The 20,956-nt window shown below is 36.0% G+C and overlaps 1 protein-coding gene across 2 annotated transcripts; it reads left to right on the forward strand.

Moving 5' to 3' along the window:
* The first annotated feature begins 193 nt into the window (after positions 1–193).
* LOC149003892 (proteasome subunit alpha type-4) lies at positions 194–4,549 on the forward strand. 2 transcript variants are annotated; one of them, XM_089169532.1, is made up of 3 exons: positions 194–263; positions 351–431; positions 3,511–4,549. In XM_089169532.1, the coding sequence occupies exon 3, from the start codon at positions 3,514–3,516 to the stop codon at positions 4,264–4,266; it is 753 nt and encodes a 250-aa protein (XP_089025658.1). In that variant the 5' UTR covers positions 194–263; positions 351–431; positions 3,511–3,513; the 3' UTR covers positions 4,267–4,549. The 2 variants fall into 2 exon arrangements, with proteins under 2 accessions (XP_089025658.1, XP_089025659.1); XM_089169533.1 differs by having other exon boundaries at positions 207–252.
* Positions 4,550–20,956: the final 16,407 nt, after the last annotated feature.

The raw sequence follows: 20,956 nt of genomic DNA on the forward strand, positions 1-20,956 counted from the left end.
GGCAGAGGGAAGATAAGCTAGCATTCTCCCCATTTACCCAAAAAAAAAAAAAAACTAGCATTCTCCCCTTATTTTACGTGGACGACCCAGATTTAAAGTTGAGAGTTAAATTAAATCTCTACTGTTCAGTATTAACATGTGCACAAAACATCAATTTAAGTGAGAATAAACCAATTTTGTTTCAATCGAACCGAATTATATGAACTTCAACTCGAACCAAACAACATCAGTTTTTCATGAAAAGCTGAGCCTGTGTGAATCCCGTCTCTTTCTCTCTCTAAAGCCTCTCTTCTCTCTCTCACTTGAACAGTTTCTGATACTTTATTCAGATACTTTATTTTCCCTTTCAGCCTCGAACTTTTCATCGAGAGAATAACGGAAACCGATAGCGAGTGTTCGACCCTTCAGGACGATTCAGAGCTACACAGGAGGTAAACTCTGTTATTCTCTATCACTCTCTGTCTTTTCTTCTCGTGTTTGTTTACTCGGGATTTAGGCTTGATTTCTGGTACAAATTATTAAGCTGGGGTCAGGTTCAGAAGTCATTTGATTCTAAAAATAAAATAGGTCAATGGAAGGGCAGAAAACCTATTTTACAAGGAAGTGATCCCATGTTGTTTCTACGCTGTTTCCGTAAGTTGTTCTATGTAATCCAACATAATCTTGAGCATGATAATCCGGTTATTCTAGATATCATACCATAGACAATTGCAAGAGAAATTAAGGATCGAGAATTATAGGTTAAAATTATTGTTTTTTTGGCAGAACCAGTTCGAATGAACTAATCAGTGCCTCTAATTGCACATTAACCAAATTAGTATCCCATTTATTGACTCTATAATGTATACAGAAGCCATTGGAGAAATGGTTGTTCAAGTGTGTTCGCATATATGTGGACTTCATTTTTTTCATCAATGCACTATTTGCAGATCTGTTCTGATATGTAGGGTTACAAAAGTTAATGTTTGCAGCTAAAGCTAAATAAATTTCTTCTCAGTTTGGGGAGATCCAATTTGCCGATAATAATGCAGGATAAATATCTAGGATCTACTGAGAGTAGTTCACATTAGATGCATAAGTAATGGGAGATCTCCATATTGTAATATTTTTCCATGTCATAGTGAGAGTATCTTCAAGTTCACCCACGGTTGTAGCACATCATGTTGGATGTGAATCACATTAAGTCTCTGTGTCATCTTTAATCTATTTTTCTTTTCCCCTCTTTGTTATTCATTGGTCTTTGTTCTACCAGATAGTATGACTTTTATTGTTGTTATGGGCTGCTTGACTGAGATCATGTTATATGAAGTTGATCTTGGGGTGTGGCTGAAAAAAGAATGTAAAGGTGTTGTGTCAGACAGTTTTTTGGAGATGCAATGAAGCACTGGGTAGCATTTAGGCATATATCTATGATAGAGTATGGGGAGCTCTTTACTTGTTATAGCCCCTCCAAAAAGTTCTCTTTTTATACAACTTGTGTTCCTTAACAGTACGAGCTGTTGATTTGAATCATAATTGCTGACTTCTTCTCTTTCTTTCTTTTTTTCTTTTTTTGGTCTTGCTTGTGTTGTTACTGCTGATAAACTAGTTTCTGCTGCTGGTTAGTCTCAGAAATCAACTGGTTATTGCCTTATTGGTATCTTTGGGTTTTTCTTTTAGTATTAAGTGTATGCTTTTGTATTTTTATTAACTAGCTATTGTTTAATAGCATTGTCTGTGACAAGATCTATTGGAAAACAATACTTTTTTCTATTTATATTTATAATTCACTTTATTAAATCTTAATCATATACCATTATGCTTTCTAGAATTTTATCATCTTTAGTAACTCTAGCATCTCAGTTGACATGTACATTGTAGCATTCTATCATCACTAGTTTGCTTTTTGGCTATTGTATACCAGTCTTGCTTCATATAATGGCATCCGTTTTTCAAAAAAGGGGGGAAAAAGAAAAAAGTAGGGAGTGTAGGTTGCCCAGGCATCACCTAGCGGCCACCGTGTTGCCTAGTGCTTAGGAAGGCCCTACAACGCCTTCGGTTGCCTAATTCTTTGACAAATATGCATGGTCGTCCTACATGGGACATGGATGCATGATTCATGTGTTTTAATTTTTTTTTTTTTTTTTTTGGTAAGCATGTGTTTTAATTTTCATTTTGTATATTATTTAGTCCATGAAGATTGAATTTAGATGTTATTGTATATTTGTATCACCATTAATCAAGTTTGCAGCTTAGGACAGTTTTTTTTTTTTTTTGGGGGGGGGGGGCATGTGGAGCTAATTGGGAAACCACATTAGCATTTCTTATTAGTTGCTTTGGTTCAATAACCAACTATGGTAGCTAGCAAGAGCTGCACTTCCTGCAATGGCAGGATGGGGAATGGGGTTGTTTTAGAAACAGTGTCTTGTTTTACAAACAGTGTCTTGTTTTACAAACAGTGTCTTGTTTTACAAACAGTGTCTTGTTTCAGGGTTATAGCAAGATATCTCCATTTATCTCCATGCCCTAGAGTTTGGTACTTACCATAAACCTTTTGTTTTGTTGGTAATTTAATTGAAGAGAATATGAGAATAAGATTTTGACTGTTTGAAGAAGGCATGGAACTTCAACATGTGGTGGCACTATGGTTTATTTTTTATTTTGGGAATTTATTTGTTGGGGGGAAGGAGGGGGGGGGGGGAGCAAGGATAGGTAACTTTTTATGTTTCGAAGTGGCTCTATGGTGAACAAGCCTGGCAGGAATGATGGGATAAATGGATGTCTGCAATTTCTTTTAGGTTTTAGTTATGTTGAAGCACCTTCTGCATGTCTCCCAACTTCTTTTAGCTTTTGTTTACAATTAAAAAATACTATGCTGCATGTGGGGACCAAAAGAACCATGGGGCGTAGGTGATTTCAGTCTTCAGTTTCTTTCATGTTTTTGTAGTAACTCTCTCACTGTAGTGCTAGTGGTTTAGTGTTCTTATTATAGTGAACCCTTTGATGATAATTTCAGTCATTCTGCATCTATGTTTTGATGTCCATTCATTTGTTTTTGATACTATCAGAGGTGGAGTGCTAACGCAGCGGTAGCATGAATAATAGAAGAACACCGTTTTTTACTAAGAAAGACTTGAATTCACAACGAAGAGAGAGAAATTTGAGAAAGCTCAAAACATAATTTTCTGATTGATTTCCTTCAAAGATCACATCGCAATTTATAGACTCTCTTAGACACCTGAATTTCCAACTAGCTTGACTCTTGGTAATTAATTTTCCAATTATTTTGACTGTAGGAAAATGAAAAGTAACTAGGAAGTCAAAAAGTTCAATAGCTCCACATAGAAAATAGGATGGACCCTTTTTCAAGTTAGACTTCACATAACCCAAGTTCATAGATTCTAGGAATCCCTTCCATGTTCATTGTTACTTCCATAATTAGTTCACCCACTTCTCCTTTCGTACTCCGATGTAGGTTTATCCTACATCAAGTGCTAATACATTGTGTCTCCGTTTTTGGAGTAATTCCAGAAAATGTCTCGGAGGTATGATAGCCGTACAACAATCTTCTCCCCGGAAGGTCGCCTTTACCAGGTGGAGTATGCGATAGAAGCCATTGGGAATGCGGGAACTGCTATTGGGATTTTATCAAAAGATGGAGTTGTCCTAGTTGGGGAAAAGAGGGTGACTTCTAAACTGCTCCAAACATCCAAGTCCACCGAGAAGATGTACAAGATTGATGATCATGTTGCCTGTGCTGTGGCTGGTATAATGTCCGATGCCAACATTTTAATTAACACTGCCAGAGTCCAAGCCCAGCGCTATACTTATGCTTACCAGGAGCCGATGCCAGTTGAACAGTTGGTTCAATCTCTCTGTGATACTAAACAAGGCTATACACAGTTTGGTGGACTCCGTCCATTCGGCGTCTCATTTCTGTTCGCAGGTTGGGATAAGAACTACGGCTTCCAGCTCTACATGAGCGATCCTAGCGGCAATTATGCTGGTTGGAAGGCGGCTGCAATTGGGGCAAACAATCAGGCTGCACAGTCAATGCTTAAGCAGGATTACAAGGAAGAAATCACCAGGGAAGAAGCTGTTCAGCTTGCATTGAAGGTGCTTAGTAAGACCATGGACAGCACAAGCCTTACATCAGACAAGCTTGAACTAGCTGAGGTCTTTCTCTCCAGTTCTGGGAAGGTGAAGTACGAGGTCTGCCCACCAGAGTCCCTTAGTAAATTGTTGGTGAAGTATGGAGTGACCCAACCAGTTGCTGAAGCTTCTTGAGTTTATTCTCCTGTCTACTGTATTTTCATGACTTGGCTTCGGGACATGTTTAGTTTATCTTCTTGTGTTAATTCAACCCCTGTTGGGATTGAAAATCTTGAACCAAATATTTGATGTTACCTTGTAGGTGGTACCTTGAGCAAGGTAGTTATTTTTCTTAATGGTTTTTCCATGTCTTAGAATTCTTACAATCCTTAATCTTGCACAATGATTTTACTTCGATGTGAAAAATGTTATATCTTATGGAACAGGTATCTCTTAAAGGTCTATACATGGAAAGTTCCCTTCACCTTGTTGCTGCCTTCTGTCTTCTTGTTTGTAGGTTTCTGTTAAACTGGGTTGCTCCATGGTGTAGAAGTCATGGTAGCATTTGATCGTTTTATTGCAATGGGCTGTGTACAGTATACAGGGTTTCTGCTCTGATTCCGGGTTCCAGTAAATATGCAAGAGAGATTTGAAAGATCGTAATGCTAAATGTCTCTGGCATTGTGAATACGGTGTGCATTTCCAATTTGGGATGCTGGAAATGGAGGTGGAAGAGCATTGCGGCTTTGTGCTTTCCAAATGATTCTGGAAATTTCTGAAGAGCCTCAAAGGATCAACCGGTTTTGTGTGATTGGGTGTGCTATATGATAAAATTACCGTCGCAAATGGTTTCGAGACAAGTAGAATCTCATAATTTATCCTCTGTTCTTCCGGTTTGCTTGTTTTTTGGTTTTCAATTTCGATATTAGCTGGTCTTGTGTGATTCGATTTCCAGTTGGTCTCGTTATATAACAGCTCAAAACGAGCTTACAAGGATCGGTTCGATGGGTTTTGGTCAGTTCTATTGATTCATGATAGGCGTTAACACCCCTCATCTTCACCAATTCAGATGGAAATCAGAAAAGTTCTGTTGATGCATTTTCTGTGTAGGGTGCAACAGAATACAGATTAGTACGACTTACAGACTCCTAATTCAACCTTGAGTCTCCTCAGTTCGTCTTAGGTCTAGTTCGCGGTTGACTTAAGATCTCGAAGATTTATCTTTAGAGTTTGGCCAAATTTATCCTAATTTTCCCTGAATAAGAAAAAATTATCACACATAATATACCAAGAGTTTTTTTTTTTTTTTTGGGGGGATAAATATCAAGACCTCAGTGAAAGAATTAGACATCTTGTAATAATCTGGTAGAATCTCTATTGGTATGGCCTATAAGGTACTCAATCAATTATATTAGCATTCTTCGTTTCAATCATTGATAAGGAGATAAAATTTTCATAGTGGGTTTCTTTATCAAAACGGAAATTGTTTGGGTGCTGCATAATTAATGCGCAGCACCTGAGGTGAACGGTTGAGATTGGAATCTCATTCGAGATTTAGATTTCGATAGTCCATATTTGAAATGTGTATTTTTACACTTTAAAAAAATGGACGGTCGAAAGCGAGCCCCTATCAAAACTGGAAAAGAAGCCTGCAGATAGTTTCGTGTTTGATTGACAGGAAAAGCAGATTAAATATCTGTTTGAGTATGGAAAGTATCTTTGGTAGTGGCTTTGGAATTGGACATGCTCGGTAAGGGAAAAAAATCGACTGCTGTGCACAGCAGTGCAACACCACAGTGCGACATGTGTCTTATGCTAAATAGACGATGGATATCAAAACACTAGTTTTTTTTAGTAAAGGAAACCCATTTTTGTGACCCGTTTTGGCCAAAACCCACCTAAACCCGGTCTAAAAACAAAATAACCACGTTTCCCATCCCTTTCCCTCACTCCCTTTCCTCTGTCTCTCGCTCCATCTAGTTGAAGCATTTCTCTGATGATTTCACGGTCGGCAGCATCCAGCCAGTCTCTAGATTTTGTGATCAATTTACTTCTGCAACATAACCACCTAGATGTAAATATTTACAAGGATCGATCATACATTTAGGTTTTCTTGTGATTCTCTCCCTGATTTTCCATTACAAACGATTGAAATTGAAATACAAACAACCATGATGGATGTTGGGTGAATGGGGTAAATCAAAAGATTCATGACATTTGAGTGTCACTGGTTCTGTTAAGATTATTATAAAGATTTATAACCATGAGAAATGAGAGAATTGGAAAAACCTAAATGCATGAATCGCAGATTAAATTAGAAAAATGGTGAATGGGCTCCACTGGAATGGCTTCGTTGAAATGAGAAAAGCACAGACTCTTGGCTGGATTTTTGGGGACGCACCGAAGTGGAGTGGGAGAAATCTGGCATTCATATCTGACTGATCCAAGTCTAGCATTCATATCTAACTAACCCAAGATGATAATCAGTACAACTCTCTTAAAAATCTAGAGACTGGTTTGGAGAATATACTCGATTGATTCTTTAGAGTTGGACCTCACCAGGAGAGGCAAATGGCTCCAGAGTGAATGCTCCATTTTGCAGGAACGATCGTGTTGCGATAACACGGTACTGATTAATCCCCTAATAAAGTAGTTTTCTACATCAATCCTCCTTTTCCCTAGTTTTTCCCCAAAACCGATGTGTTCAAAATTGAAGCAGAAGAGGCAAAGAACATCTGTAAACAATACCTGCAATTCGTCTTTATTTGAATGCATACCAAGTGATTCTTGAAGAAACCAACTCAGCCACTAGGAAATTCGCAGAAAACTAGATGGAGCGAGAGACAGAGGAAAGGGAGTGAGGGAAAGAAGGGATGGGAAACGTGGTTATTTTATTTTTAGACCCGGGTTTAGGTGGGTTTTGGCCAAAATGGGTCACAAAAATGGGTTTCCTTTACTAAAAAATTAGTGTTTTGATATCCACCATCTATTTAGCATAAGACACATGTCGCACTGCTGTGCACATCATACGATTTTTTCCCCTCGGTAAGGGACCTCCACCCAATCTCCCATAAATGAAATGCAACTAAAATGAAAACCAGTTAGAAGATCCGAAATCTCGGAAACTTGTCCATATACGTTGCGGTCCTTCCACGTGGCGATAGAAGCACATCTTACTCATTCTCCTAGAAGGATCTCCTCTCTTGAGCATGTTCAGCTAGCTGTTTCACTCAGTCTCATACGGATTTTTATCCGCTCCAGTTCGTGTCAGGCTCCAGTTCCTCCTGTTAGCCATTAGATCTTCAACACGTATTTCATTCTAATCGTATGGTTACGATTATTCCAACTTAACCAGTATATCCTTTATTTTTTTTTCTTTCTTTTGTTTCGGCTGGCTCTCCCTCTTCGCCTCAAGCAACATTGACTCATCGCCGATGAAGCGAATCAAGGGATTGAGCGATCACTGGAGCGAAGCGAAGAGAGAGAGGAATCGAGCGATCACTGAAGCGAAGCGATCGGTCTCAAATCTGCTTTTTTCTAGTTCTGCTTCTTAGATCTCTATTCTTCTTCTTCTCAGATCTGGGTTCGGTTTTCGGTTTCTGGTGTTCGAAGCTTGTTTTTCTGGAGACTTGTTTGTTGCAGGAGAAATATAAAGGGAAAAGAAAAAGAAGAAGAAGAAGAAATATTTGGCCATTTTTTTCTTCAAAAATTCATTATATAAAATGAATCCTCTGCAACCCTGCTACTTTTCTGAGCTCATAAAGATTAAGAACAAAGACCCATCAGATGAGTTAGCATATAGGCAATCTCCTTTATGGTATTTCACTTTTAAGAGTATTTATGCAGAGAAGCATAACTGATTAACTGCTACCCAATTGGATTCCCCGATTGAAAAAAATGCTCAATCAGAAAATGAATTGAGTGAATAAATCAAGAAAATACAGATCACAATGACCCTTCATGGATCTGGAGTTCTTTCTGCCAACGGCAAGCCACCATTAAGAGAAGAAGAAGGAATGCCTATCATACGAGATCTTGAAGAATCAGGAATTTTACTCTTTTTGACGAGAGCCAGATCTTGGAAACGGAGAAGTTCTCGCCTTTACTTCGTCGAGTTTCTTTCCCTCCAATTTCCATATCCACGATAACGGTAGTGTTGCCGGAGTAGAAGAGGGAAGAGTGAAATGAGATGCTGGTGGTGAGTGGGTTGCCGGAGTAAAAGAGGGAAAAGACAGAAGGAGGAGAGAAATACTAGTGAGTGGGTTGCTGGTGGTTAAGGTTTTACAACCATAGGATTAGAATAAGACAGGTGTTCATCATCTAGTGGTCAATAGGATGAAACAGGAGGATGTCAGTACTGGAGGTGATAGAAATTTCTATCAGAATCTATTCATCTTTCAAAATTTTTTTTACTGTTGATCAAATAATTTCATTTCATTTTATTTATTCTTTGTATTTTTTTAAATAATAATAAAATATAGGGATAATTACTGTTGCCCCCTATAGTTTGATTTTATTACTAATAAAACCATGTTCTTTACGTTCCTTATAACGGTGTTAAGTAGCCGTTAAGTTTGAATATATAATGTCTAATTTGCCCTTCATTAAAATTAAGAAATCCAAAGATGATGCTACCCCATTTATAAAAACCCGATTAAATGTCAATTTTACCCTAAATTTAATTTTTTAAAATTAATGAAATGGGCAAAATCTAAATCCGATTTGGTTTCCCACCTTCACTAAACTTCATTTATTTTGAAAATATATTAGGTGATATTCAGTTTCCAATTTGAGTTGAATTCGATTTTCCTTCCTCTTCGGTTTCTATTTGAGTTTTATTTAATCATTCTTTCTTTATTTGGTATTTTTTTTTAAATAAAATGCATTATAGTTACTTTTTCTCCACAGTTAATTAAGGGTACTACTGTAACTTGACAAAAGGGTAAATAAATAAAGAGATAAGTATAAGGGTATTTTGGGGTTTTTGAGAAAATATAAAGATGCCACATCATCAGTAAACTAACGGAACTTAATGGTAGGGGGCAATAGTAATTGCAGAAAAAGTTAAAGGTTGGATTAGTAATTTTGAAAAGTACAGGGATACAGGTAGTAATAAAATCAAAGTACAAGGGGTCAATAGTAATTATCCCTAAAATATAAGTTGAGATACGAATTTTGATATCTTAAAAGATATATATTTTTTTAATAAAATAATAAAATACTGTACAATTGAATAATTTTTTAAAAGATAATATAAAAATAAAACAAACATAAAATAATATTCAAACAAACATCTAAGCAATAGAATAATATGAATTATCTTATAAAAAAATAATATGAATTAATAACAACTTTATTGTTATTTAGGTTAAGAAATATCATTTAGGAATATAATGTATGATGTCATAGACATCAATTAATTATTTTGAAATTCATAGATAAATTACTATTTAGTATGATAGTCTTCTTATCTATTTTTTTTTTCAAATTTATATTTCAATATTTTTCTTTCATTTTTTTTCTCATAGTTACATGCATTTGCACACACACACATGTCTTCTTCTAGATATTTAAATTCTGTTTTTATTTTTAACATCTAATATAATTAAAAAACTTTTATGGTTTATAAATAAATAAACATCTAAAGTATCTTAAAGGCTTGCAATCAACATGATTTTAATGATTTAAAAATAAATAAATAAATAATTCTAAAAGTTTAATTTTCATTATGTACTTACCAGTTTAATTTTCTCCAATATCTCAGTTATTTGCATTAGAAAATTTATCTTTGATATTTCTTTTTATATTATTCTCACAACTTACGTCTAGAATGAGAAGGTAAACAGGGAGAAAAATGAATAGGGAAACACTATTAGACTTAATTTATACTTATAATAATATTTTATCCTGGTAATACATGCAAAGTTATGTGACTATTGCTCATTTAAAATGCCTTATAATTGTTGTATCAAAAACACTTAGTTTGCATTTCATGAAGGCAAAATAGTTACTATTTTTCATAAAAAAATTGTTGGAAATTATGAGTTTTTGATAGATTGGATTATGATGGATTTTTTTTTGTTAATAAATAGAATAAGATTAATAAATAAATTATTTAATAAATTATTATTAATTTGGGGATGTTAGTTGTTTACACCTTCAATTTCTTTAAGGTTCATTTAGATATCAGTGTTGGATACACCAGGATCTATATTGTTCCTCTAATAATTAAATCATAGTTATGAATATAATTACGGAAGCGTAGAAATAAATACCTGTAGTGTGTTTTTGTTATAAATCCTTTTTTGCTCTTCTTGAATCTTCCGTAGCCTTTCACTTTTTGAAATCTTTCGTTTGAGTGTATGTGGAAACAACCTCAAACCCAAATGTATTGTGTGACGGCTACGGGGACTCAATAAGTTATTTATAATATAAAACCCTAACCTTTAACCACTCCCACAATAGTAAAGGTCAGTAATACCCCTGAATGCATATGGGCCCAGATAAAGGGACCAGTGTTAGTTAATCCCATAAAACCCAACAATCTCCCACTTGGGCTACACTAACACAAGTACCTTTACCTAAGTATTTGGCTATAATGTCCATAATCCTTCATCACTCAAAAACCCGATTCAACTAGTAAACAATTAATGTGAACAACAAGAAATGCTCCTCAATATATGGAACACAATTATCTGCCATTACAGTCATTAACAACTTGCTGATATAAATCCTTGGGGTGCATACAAGAGGTAAATAATGATCTAAAGTGTATGTGGAAACAACCTCAAACCCAAATGAAAAGACTAGTGTTAGTTAAGCCCACAAAACCCAACAATCAGAAGCCAGAGATTTCAAATCCTTGGATTGATAAATTGAAAAACTATACCTGTTTGGTTGTAAAACATCCTTCGATTCATGAAATCCATGGATTTCACTTTTTTCCCTAAAAACGTGAATTAAGCCCTTCTTTATTGGGTGAAATCCATGGATTCTACCATAAATATAAAATCGATAAAATTTGTGGATTCACGCAGAGTCACCCAATGAAACTCTATGAACTTCGATAGATTTAAGGCATACCAAACAGTTAATTTTTTGAATCATGAATCTATAGATTTGAAATCCCATTTCGTTTCATACCCCTGAATTCATGTCATGAAACATGCCCCTAGAGATTTTGTCATTTTATATTTATATTCCAACACGTAAGAAACTCCCCAAAGCAGCAAAAGAAGGAAAGACAAGAAAGAAGTTAATGAAAATGTGGAAAGAAGAAAGAAAGAATCCTATAATAGTATAAACAAACATAGTGATGGAATACTTGGAATAAGAAAAAGAAAAAAAAATGGGGTGCAAGAGGGACATGATAGAAATGGACCATCCATTTCCTTGTAATGTATGACATGTTGGGACATGTGTCTCAACATCATACCAAATGGTTGAAATCTATTTATAAGTCACATCAACCTTTTAAATTACGTGACTTGTAAATGAACCTCAACTTTTTGATGTAATTTTGAAACACATATATCATATCTACAATTAGAAATGGACAAGTTAATGATCTGGTGCAAGAGATAGGGGGCGACAGAAAAATTCCTAACAAGCAAAAAGGGGTTCAAGGAATGATGTTACATAGGAATTACCCTAAGAAAAAAATAACTTCACACTCTTTAAACAAAAGGGAAATAGGAACAGAGGAATAACCTTACCTTAGTGGGAAAGTCAATCCAGATTTTTTTTTTCTTCTTTTTTTTTAGGTGAAGTAGTTAATTTATTTATAAGAGAAACCATAGGGTAAGAACACCGAACAGTGTATCTGAGTGGGGGATATAAATAAGGAGAAAGGAGAGAATTCACACCATTGGATCACACATGGCGTTAGAGATTTCGATCTGAACTGCTTATTGACAATCGATTTTTTTCGCTGCGCATTTAATGCATTTCGTTGGATCACACATGTCGTTAGAGATTTTGGAAAGGAGACCCCTTTAGGGTGGGATTCGACTTCAGTGCTACGCATTTAATGCACAGCTTTGTACGTGCTGCCTACTGTCTAAATCAAAATCTCGGTCTCGACCATAGGCAACAGGTATTGTGCATTTAATGCACATCATTCAAGTTCAACTCCATTCTATGACTCCTCAATGTTGTTTCCTTCTCTGAGTGTATGACCCCATTGTACGTGAGAAAACAAACGAAGATATTGTAGTATGTCCCAGATGATTCTGAGTTTGAGAGAGCAATTTTTTATGATAAGAGCTGAATTAATAAGGAACAAGTAATCTCCCTCAATAGTCATGCGTTGGAATTCGAAATGCTTAGCTTGGACTAATGCTTCCCAAATGGACTAGGGCTTCCTTCCACTTCAAAGCTATTTGCGAATGCAAAAAGAAACGGGTATCTAGTGTAGTCAGCCTGAGATTCCTCTATGACTGTGGATTCAGCTTGCGTCGGTTTTGTCCACCATCATCACAGCTTATCACAAGGCTTTACTTCCAAGTATTTGGTAAGCCAGGGATCTCCCATCCCCCCTTCCATCTCACTTTATTTTTTAATACCCCATATCTCTTTAATTTTTGTTGCTTTGTTGATTTTTGGGTTCTTGTAGACACCAAATTCCCAAGTAACATCTACCCTCGTATTACGGTTAGAATTGACTCAAACTTGGAGGAGCCTTCTCCAATATTAGATTTACATTCTCCCCAAGTTACAGGCTTGTAGTTTCATTCAAATCTTCTAGATCCATTATACATAGAAGCCTTACTAGGATAAAAACTCCTACCAAATTCAGGAATTGAAAACCATCCATTAGATTTTGCTAATTTCAGACCATACTCTCTTTAGAATTTGCAAACGAATCCTATAAAGTTTTATTTAAACTCAACCACTAGTAATACCAAAAATAGTCTTGTACAATTGATTCTTTTTTAAAGATCTTGGAAGCAATAGTCCTTATTCAATTTGTTAGGGATAATGGATGCACAACTACGAACGGAGAAAAACACAAGCAAAGCATACAAGGGAAATTTAACGTGGTTCGGCAAAATCATGCCTACGTCCACCAGAGAGAAAAAGAGTTTCACTATTTCCTGGAAACTACACACCACTCTCACACCCACAAAATGCTACCATTTGCTTGTCCTACATCCTTATCAGGATGGGTACCCCAATCCCCTACAGGGATTGATTCCCCAATCTCCTACAGAGATTGATGCCTATAGGTTATCCCACAGAGACTATTTATAAAGAAACCTAAAACCCTAATCCCAATGTAATTATAATTTTACCTAGTACTAGTAATTGACCAAAACCATGTTTCAATTACAAATACAACCAAAACCATAATTACATGGACTCACAGAATACAAGACACTCAAACCCAACAATCTCCACATTGGCTTGAATTCTGCAAACCACCTTGAAGAAAACAGTTTATGATGTCTCTCTGCAATCACCAGTCTCTATATATCCACCACACCTTACAGCATGGCCCACATCCCCTCCAGGAATGCTTTTGTTACCGCCATCACTAAACCAGCATGGCGCACACCCTCCACCTGGGGTGTCCCGTACAGCTCATTGCCACTATACACGCATGACCCACATCCCCTCCAGGAATGTTTTTGTTACTGTCATCACTAAACTAGCATGACACACACCCCCACCTGGGGTGTCCCATACAGCTCATCGCCGCTATACACGCATGACGTGGCTCCATCTCTCCTATCACAGATAGCTCCGAGAGATCACTGCCACTCACCAAATCCCAATGTAATTACAATTGAGGCTACGTGGTGGAAAAACAACTCCAGAACCTTCACTAAATGATTTTTAATTTAATATTTTTGACATTTATTATATATTGTAGAATTAATATCGATTGTGTCTTAAAAATTTCAGATCAAAATACCTTATAGAAGTCTAGATATGTCTCTTACGAAAACCGAGTTTCCGATGTGATTCCAGTTCATTAATCTGCTTCGTGGTATTTTATCATCCTATCAGACGAAGTCAGAAGGATCTCAATTCATTGGAATCCTTCGTCTATTAGTCTTCTAGACGCATGTAAAGTTTCAAATCTAATTTCCATGTGGATTTGGAGATATACTCATTTTTTTTATGATTCCATAGGATCAGCCACTCCCGGCAAAAAGGTTAAACCATAACCTAATAAGGATATGGTATCTTGTCATTGTTGATTTAAATGAATGATAGAATATGAAAAGGACAATAATTCATGCCATAATTGTTTGTTCTAATGATGGTATTGGGTCAACGTAAGTCCATTTTGTGATTCCTTTAAATTTTCATAAAGTTATTGGTGGTTCACGTTCAACCATCTTTCCAAGAGATTAGCAAGCAATCATCAATTAGGGTTTACTCAATTTGACAAAAAAAACCCACAAATTAACCATATGCCTAGCTTTACATGTTATGAAATAACAAAATCAAAAGAAAAAGAATCATGTATTTATTAGGTTGGGCAGTTTTTTATCTTCTAGGTATTTGAGGTTCATCCGGGCCAGCTTGTACGTACCTCGATAACATCTTCAGAGGGAGCTTTGTTGTCTGCAATGGTCAAATCCATGACCTCTCCACTAAGAAGTATGGATCTTGTTACTTTTATTTATTGCAGGGTCTCTCTTCTCTTGGATTTCCTTCCCTTTTTTCTTTATGCGATGGGGCTGCTTCCCCTCCCTTCTATTTCTCTCTTGATTTTTTTCTTCTAAAACCTTCTTGAACTTGGTCACTTCTCTCTCCTCTAGTACTTACTCTTTCTATCTCCTCTTGGACTACCCCTTTCTCTCGCTCTCAATTCTTCTTCACTTTATTTTCTTTTCTGTTCCTTTTTCTGATACGTCTTTGTACAGTCTTTTATTTTCTATTTCTTTAATTCTTCCAGGATATAGGTTGTGATCTCCTATGTGGTTATCTAAGTCCTGCATTCTCTAGGACGGTTGCACTTGATCTCCCTCATGCTAAATCTTAAATCCAACCATTGAATTATGAATTAATAGCCAAAATTTTATAAACCAATTTAAAAGTTGAAACATTTTGTAGTAATACATCCTGGATCAGTACTGTTATTGGCTCCATTTATTTTTCTTGATCAACCTTTCTGAATGATGAGATCCAGTAGAGACTGAAATTCCAACTTTGGGTAAGATTGGAGGAGTTCCCTTTTGATACATCTTTTGGTATGCATTTGTTGTATTTAATAAATTTTTGTGAAAAAATTAAATTTTCAAACTTAGTCCTCCTCAAACCTGAAGTCATTCTTTCTACCATCTCATCTCTCCTCTCTTATGTCTACTTTCATTCTCTCTACAGTCACCCATGTCCCCTCTCCCAGACGAGAACAACTTCAGTGCTGCGCGATTAATGCACAACATTGTGCTTCAAACGGTCGAGATCGAGTCAATTTATCAAAAGTGTGAAAACTAAATTTTTAGAAATGAACGGTCCAGATCGAAATCTCTTCGCTGCAAGTGCCCAAGCAATTTCCCTCCCAGATAGAAGACATTCAGTTCCATGTATTGTATTCCCCCCCGCCCCCCCACCCCAAAAAAAAAAAAAAAAAAAAAAAGAAAAAAAGAAACTTAATTTTTCTCTTTGGATCTCACTTGCATTCTCTTTGATCATCTCTGCCTGTATCATCCGCTGCTTCCTTCCTCTTCCTCATCTCTCCCCCATATCGTCCACTACTTACTTTCTTTTCCACTACCGTTTCTCTTTTCTCTCTTCCCAACACCTTTTCTAAGAAACTTCCCTGAAATTATATATGGTTGCTAAACTTAGAAATACTTGCACTGGGTAGATTCTCTCTCTCTTCCCCGCCCCTTCCAAACCCTAAATGATTTGTGGGGTTCTAAATTCAGATATGCCTAAGGAAATTTTAGCTGGTTTGAATTACTGGGAACTAACTCAGTTGAGAACAAAATTAATTGAATTACTGGGAACTAACTCAGTTGAGAACAAAATTAATTGAATTACTGGGAACTAACTCAGTTGAGAACAAAATTAATTGCAACAACTGTGAAAGTTCATATCTGCTGTGTAGATCCAATAACCCTTATATCTTGTAAACCCCACTAAGGCAACAGACTGAAGTACCTCCAATTGTGATTCTTGATGATGGAAAAACTGCAGAACAGATTATTGGAGGAAGGGGGGGGGGGGGGGGGGGGGAAGAAAGTGAGAAGAAAAGGTTGTTGGGGTGGGGGAGAAGCACACCTAAAGAAATTTTTTTTTTTTTTTTTTTGGATTTGAGGTTCATTCTAGTTTGCGCGCACCTCGATTACATCCTCAGAGGAGCTTTTTTATATTAATGCCGCCGAATGGGTGCGAACCCAAGACCTCCCCTAGGGAAGTTGGGCCTTTAACCGCTTTAACATTCCATCATTGGCGACACCTAAAGAAAGTTTGCCCTAAAAGCAGAGAATAGAAGCACCTTAACCAAAGGTAACAACAAGAAGCCATTTTCTTTGGGTATTGTCAAACCGTCTATGTGAAATTAAATAAAAGTTGGAGTTGATAGGAAATAAATTGACTTTCCAAATCATGCTGATAGAGGAAGATTTGGAAGTCCTCCTGAAATTAGGCTTCATCCCAACATGAGAGACATCAGCACCAAACACAAGTTTGTTGGTAGTGTCCCAGATTGAGTCACTCAAAAAAAAACCTACTTTTTCATAATCATTCCCTATAGAAGGGAGGGGATGGGATGCTTGAGTCCGGATCTTCTTCCCGTCCGAAAGCACAGAATGGCTTTACCACCACAAAATACAGTGGGTCCACAGGTGGGGAAAAAAAAGAAGAGATAAAAATAAATTCACACTTAATTTTGGAAATTCCACTGTGAGACAAGAGATAAGAAATTCTTCTTCTTTTTGTGAGATCTAGTTTTGGGGATTCCTATCGTGAGAGACAGAGAACCAAGATATCTAATTCTTCTTATTGGTTACGTTTTCCTCAAATTTGGTGTGACCTCAAACTAAACAAATTTAAAAATGAAATTTGACTCATAAACTGAAGTTGCAAACATAACTAAATCAGGTTTATACCAGGACCAGAAGCAACGACACAATCCCAATCCCTAAAAATATTATGAAAACAATATACTATATAAACAATGGAAAATAATTCGATCAACCCGATTTAAAGTGATCGTAATTATTAAATCTTTGGACATTTCAGGTTCAAGCCTTTCACCCTCTTTCAAATTTTGGCAGTTATGGATTAAGAAACTTTGGAACATGAACAGTGAAGAAAGAATACTCTTAAGACTGTATGAACAATTATGGATCATTTTTGTCTAGCCTCCTTTCTCATTTGGTCCATTTGGAATGCACGCAACTCTTTACTATTTAAGGCTATTTCTCTTTCCCCGGTGGAGGTTATCAATAGGGCCCAAGCTGAAGCTTCGGAATATCTGAATGTTTGGTCTTCTAAACCGAATAGTGCTGCTGATCACTTTTTGCCGGGTTGGATCTGCCCTTCAGTAGGCTGGATTAAAATCAATTCGGATGTGACTTTTTGTGAAGGTCAGACTATGGGAGGCATTGGTTTTGTTAGACGAGACCATAATGGTTCCATTCTATTTGTTGTCTCTGATTTTAGAAGAATGAGCTCTGCACTGGAAGGTGAGTTAAAAGCTATTAAAGAGGGTCTTCATTTTGCTATTCCAGCTGATTTTCAATTCGTGGTGGTGGAAGCGTACTGCTTGTTTGTCATTTCTGAGTTGCAAAAAGGAGGTTCTGACATCCTTTCTATCTCCCCAATTGTTAATGAAATTTTAGCTCTATGTTTGCCCCCTATCTGTTTCCTTCTCTTGGATTTCGCGCTCTTTTAACTTGGTAGCGGATGCTTTGGCCCGTCGTGGTCTTTATTCTGGTTCTAGGTATTTATGGCCTGTGAACTCTCCCCGGACTCCGAGACTTGTTGTCCCTAGAGCTTGGCTTGTGTAACCGCTCTCCTTTTGAATTGTTATACCTAATTAGAAGAAAAAAAACGTTATTTGATTGTTCCAGAGTTTGGTTATTGTGCCTAGACATAAAATTTGAAAAATACCTACCATACTCTACGAGAAATAACAATTGCATACAACCTAGAGAATAAACGGTTAGAACTATCTAATCCTTTCACTTATAGGTGCATAAAATTTGACCGGCCGCATTTCAACAGTAAACTCATCAAATTACATTGTGTATTGCGTTGGAAAAAAGAATTTTAATCGTCATTAATGTTGACTAAAAAGGATGTTAACCATAAACCTTGGCTCAACCGTCAAAGATAACCGTTATAGGAGAAAAAAATGCACTTAAGTTTTATTCTATATTCTACATTCTATATTCAAGAGAAGATAAGAACAATTGCCTTTCTCAGAACCGGAGCGGACAAAAATCCCAATGAATGCACATTTTGTGAAAAGTTTAAGAGATTTAAAAGAAAAGAAAACTCAGTTCCATGGAGAAAGATTCTAGGAGAGGAGAGGGAGAGAGAAAGCAACTAACCTCCACTGAGCCAGACCACTAAAGGTTTTTCTGCAACTCCCAACTTCGAAGAATCAATAGAACAAAGCTTTCTTATCTTTTGGGTGGATATTGACATATCCTGGGAGATGGCGGAAGTTCACTATGAGAGTAAAATCAATTTCTTTATCTTCTTCTTGCAGTAATCTCTTCTTGCAGTAAATCTTAGCCAACATTTTGTCCTTCATCATGAACTACTTCAACCGTCAATAAAAACGATAAACCGCAAACCAAATCGTTAAATATCTAGAAATATAATAGGAAGTCGAACTTATAAGGTGAGTAAAACGTCATCAATCACTATAATCCAAGGCATCCTAATAGAATACAAGGTTTGAAGAAGTTATCAAGTAATTTCGATGGTTCCAAACAAAAACTCAATCTAGACAATAAATTTACCACAATTTGTGATTGAAATTGCATACATTAACAAGGGGTAAAAATAAATTTCAACAAACAAATAAAAATACAATGAACTCAGTGAAAGATGTTTTGTTTATAAAATATGGAGGTGGGTTGATTTATAATTATAAGATCCTTTAAAAGAATAATTATGTTTAAATAATAAATTTTTGTAAATCAAGAAAGAATTAAATATTTTAAATTTAAAAAATTAAAATCATAGGATGGTATAAATTTAGAAAAATATTTAATTTTGTTAAAGGTAAGTAAAATTTCTTGTCGAGTGATTGAGATCTTTTTACCATATAAAAAAAATAAATATCTTGGAATTTTTGTCGAGATTGTGATTTTGATTGATTTTACGTATTTAAATAAGAAAAAAATATATAAAGGATACCATAAAAAATTTAATATAAAAAATTAAATATTTGAACAAAAGTAAAGGATATAATAGTCAAGTGAAAGATTTGCGACGAAAGAGTAGTATATGTTTTTATATGATAGTATGATACTATATATATATTTATACTAGTAAAAATGCACGTGCAAATGCATGTAGACGTTTTGCTCTTAATGTAATTAAATTGAAGCAGAGTATAGACATTTGGAAAGCCATGAGCATCGAAGAAAAATTTTGAAATTTCTTTCAACAAAATCTAGTAAAATGAGAAACCAATGTCTATAACTGGGGTTGTTTCCCTCCAAACATTCATCCTCCTTTAATTTCCTTTTCAAGTGACATAACTATAATGACCAGTCATTACAACAGAGCAATTTGTAAATCTTTACCACAATCTGCAATGGTTTGTTACAAGAGATGTAATGTAGCAGCAATGACTTCCTAATTTTTATGACTATACAGGAAAGAGACAGATGTACAACCTTGAGTGAGGATTCCCTTTGACCACTTCCTAGCCATACTTCCGCCACTTATACGCTATAGCCATCATCCAAAAGATCTACTTCCTGGGTTCAAAACCAGCAGGAAGGTAAGCATATGAATCCACCTAGATTGAAACATATAACATCAGATATGTTTGGATCTTTATTCTGAAAAATAAGAGAACATCTGAAAAATGTTCAAATTGGCAATTCAATGCATAAGAAACTCTTAACAGAAATGTGCCATTCCACAAGAACATCTACTGATGCTTTCCATGCCTTGAGACTTGTGGAAACATTAATTGATTTCAGATAAAAGACGAATTGTTTCACACTCTCACCATGAAGCCTTCAAATTTCACAATGCCCAAAAGAAGTTCAAAGCAGACATGAAAAATGGTTTCATTTTAACCGAAGTATAAGAATCATAGTTAACCCCCCTCCCCCCAAATAAAGAAAAAAGGCTGGCTTTTCACTTTTAGGATCTGCATCCTTACCAACTGATATTGACTTTAAGGTAAAGGCTTCCCTAGACACATATACTATAGAATTTACAGAAGGTCCAACTTGTTGAGGCATGTAGAAGGTTAATGGTAAAGTGCAGTTGGATATTTAGGAATGTGGCCATATATAACATATTTACCCAAATTCAGCTATATAACCCCCTCCACAAAATTTCTGACGCCACACAACTTGGTATCTGATGGATATTTCTGCTTTCGATAATTCGTATTGTCCAATCTTCCAAAGAATTCATGAAGAAATATGAAACAGTTTTCCATGTCAACTATCAGGAAAAAAAATGCTGCAGCACATCGATAAGTTTGAAAGATCCCCAAATTCAGAAATTGAAGATAAAATCTGTTCTAGAAACCGAACCAAAATCACCTAGGCAAGTAACCAACCAAAAGGAAAAGAACAAAGGGGTGAGATACAAAGGCAAAAGGAAGAAGGATGAACCTACTTGAATTGGCCATGGAGATTTCGTTGACTTCACTAGGATCGAGCCAAACTTTCCGTCTTCCACACTTGAGAACGTTGGCAAAAAGCCTCTTCTGAAGCTT

The sequence above is a fragment of the Hakea prostrata genome, chromosome 9 (genome assembly GCF_041222555.1).
Source record: "Hakea prostrata isolate BN-2017 chromosome 9, UWA_Hpros_2, whole genome shotgun sequence".
NCBI lineage: Eukaryota > Viridiplantae > Streptophyta > Magnoliopsida > Proteales > Proteaceae > Hakea > Hakea prostrata.

Coding starts and splice junctions, on each gene's coding strand:
- LOC149003892 (XM_089169532.1), top strand. CDS start 3,514: ATGTCTCGGAGGTATGATAGCCGTACAACAATCTTCTCCCCGGAAGGT.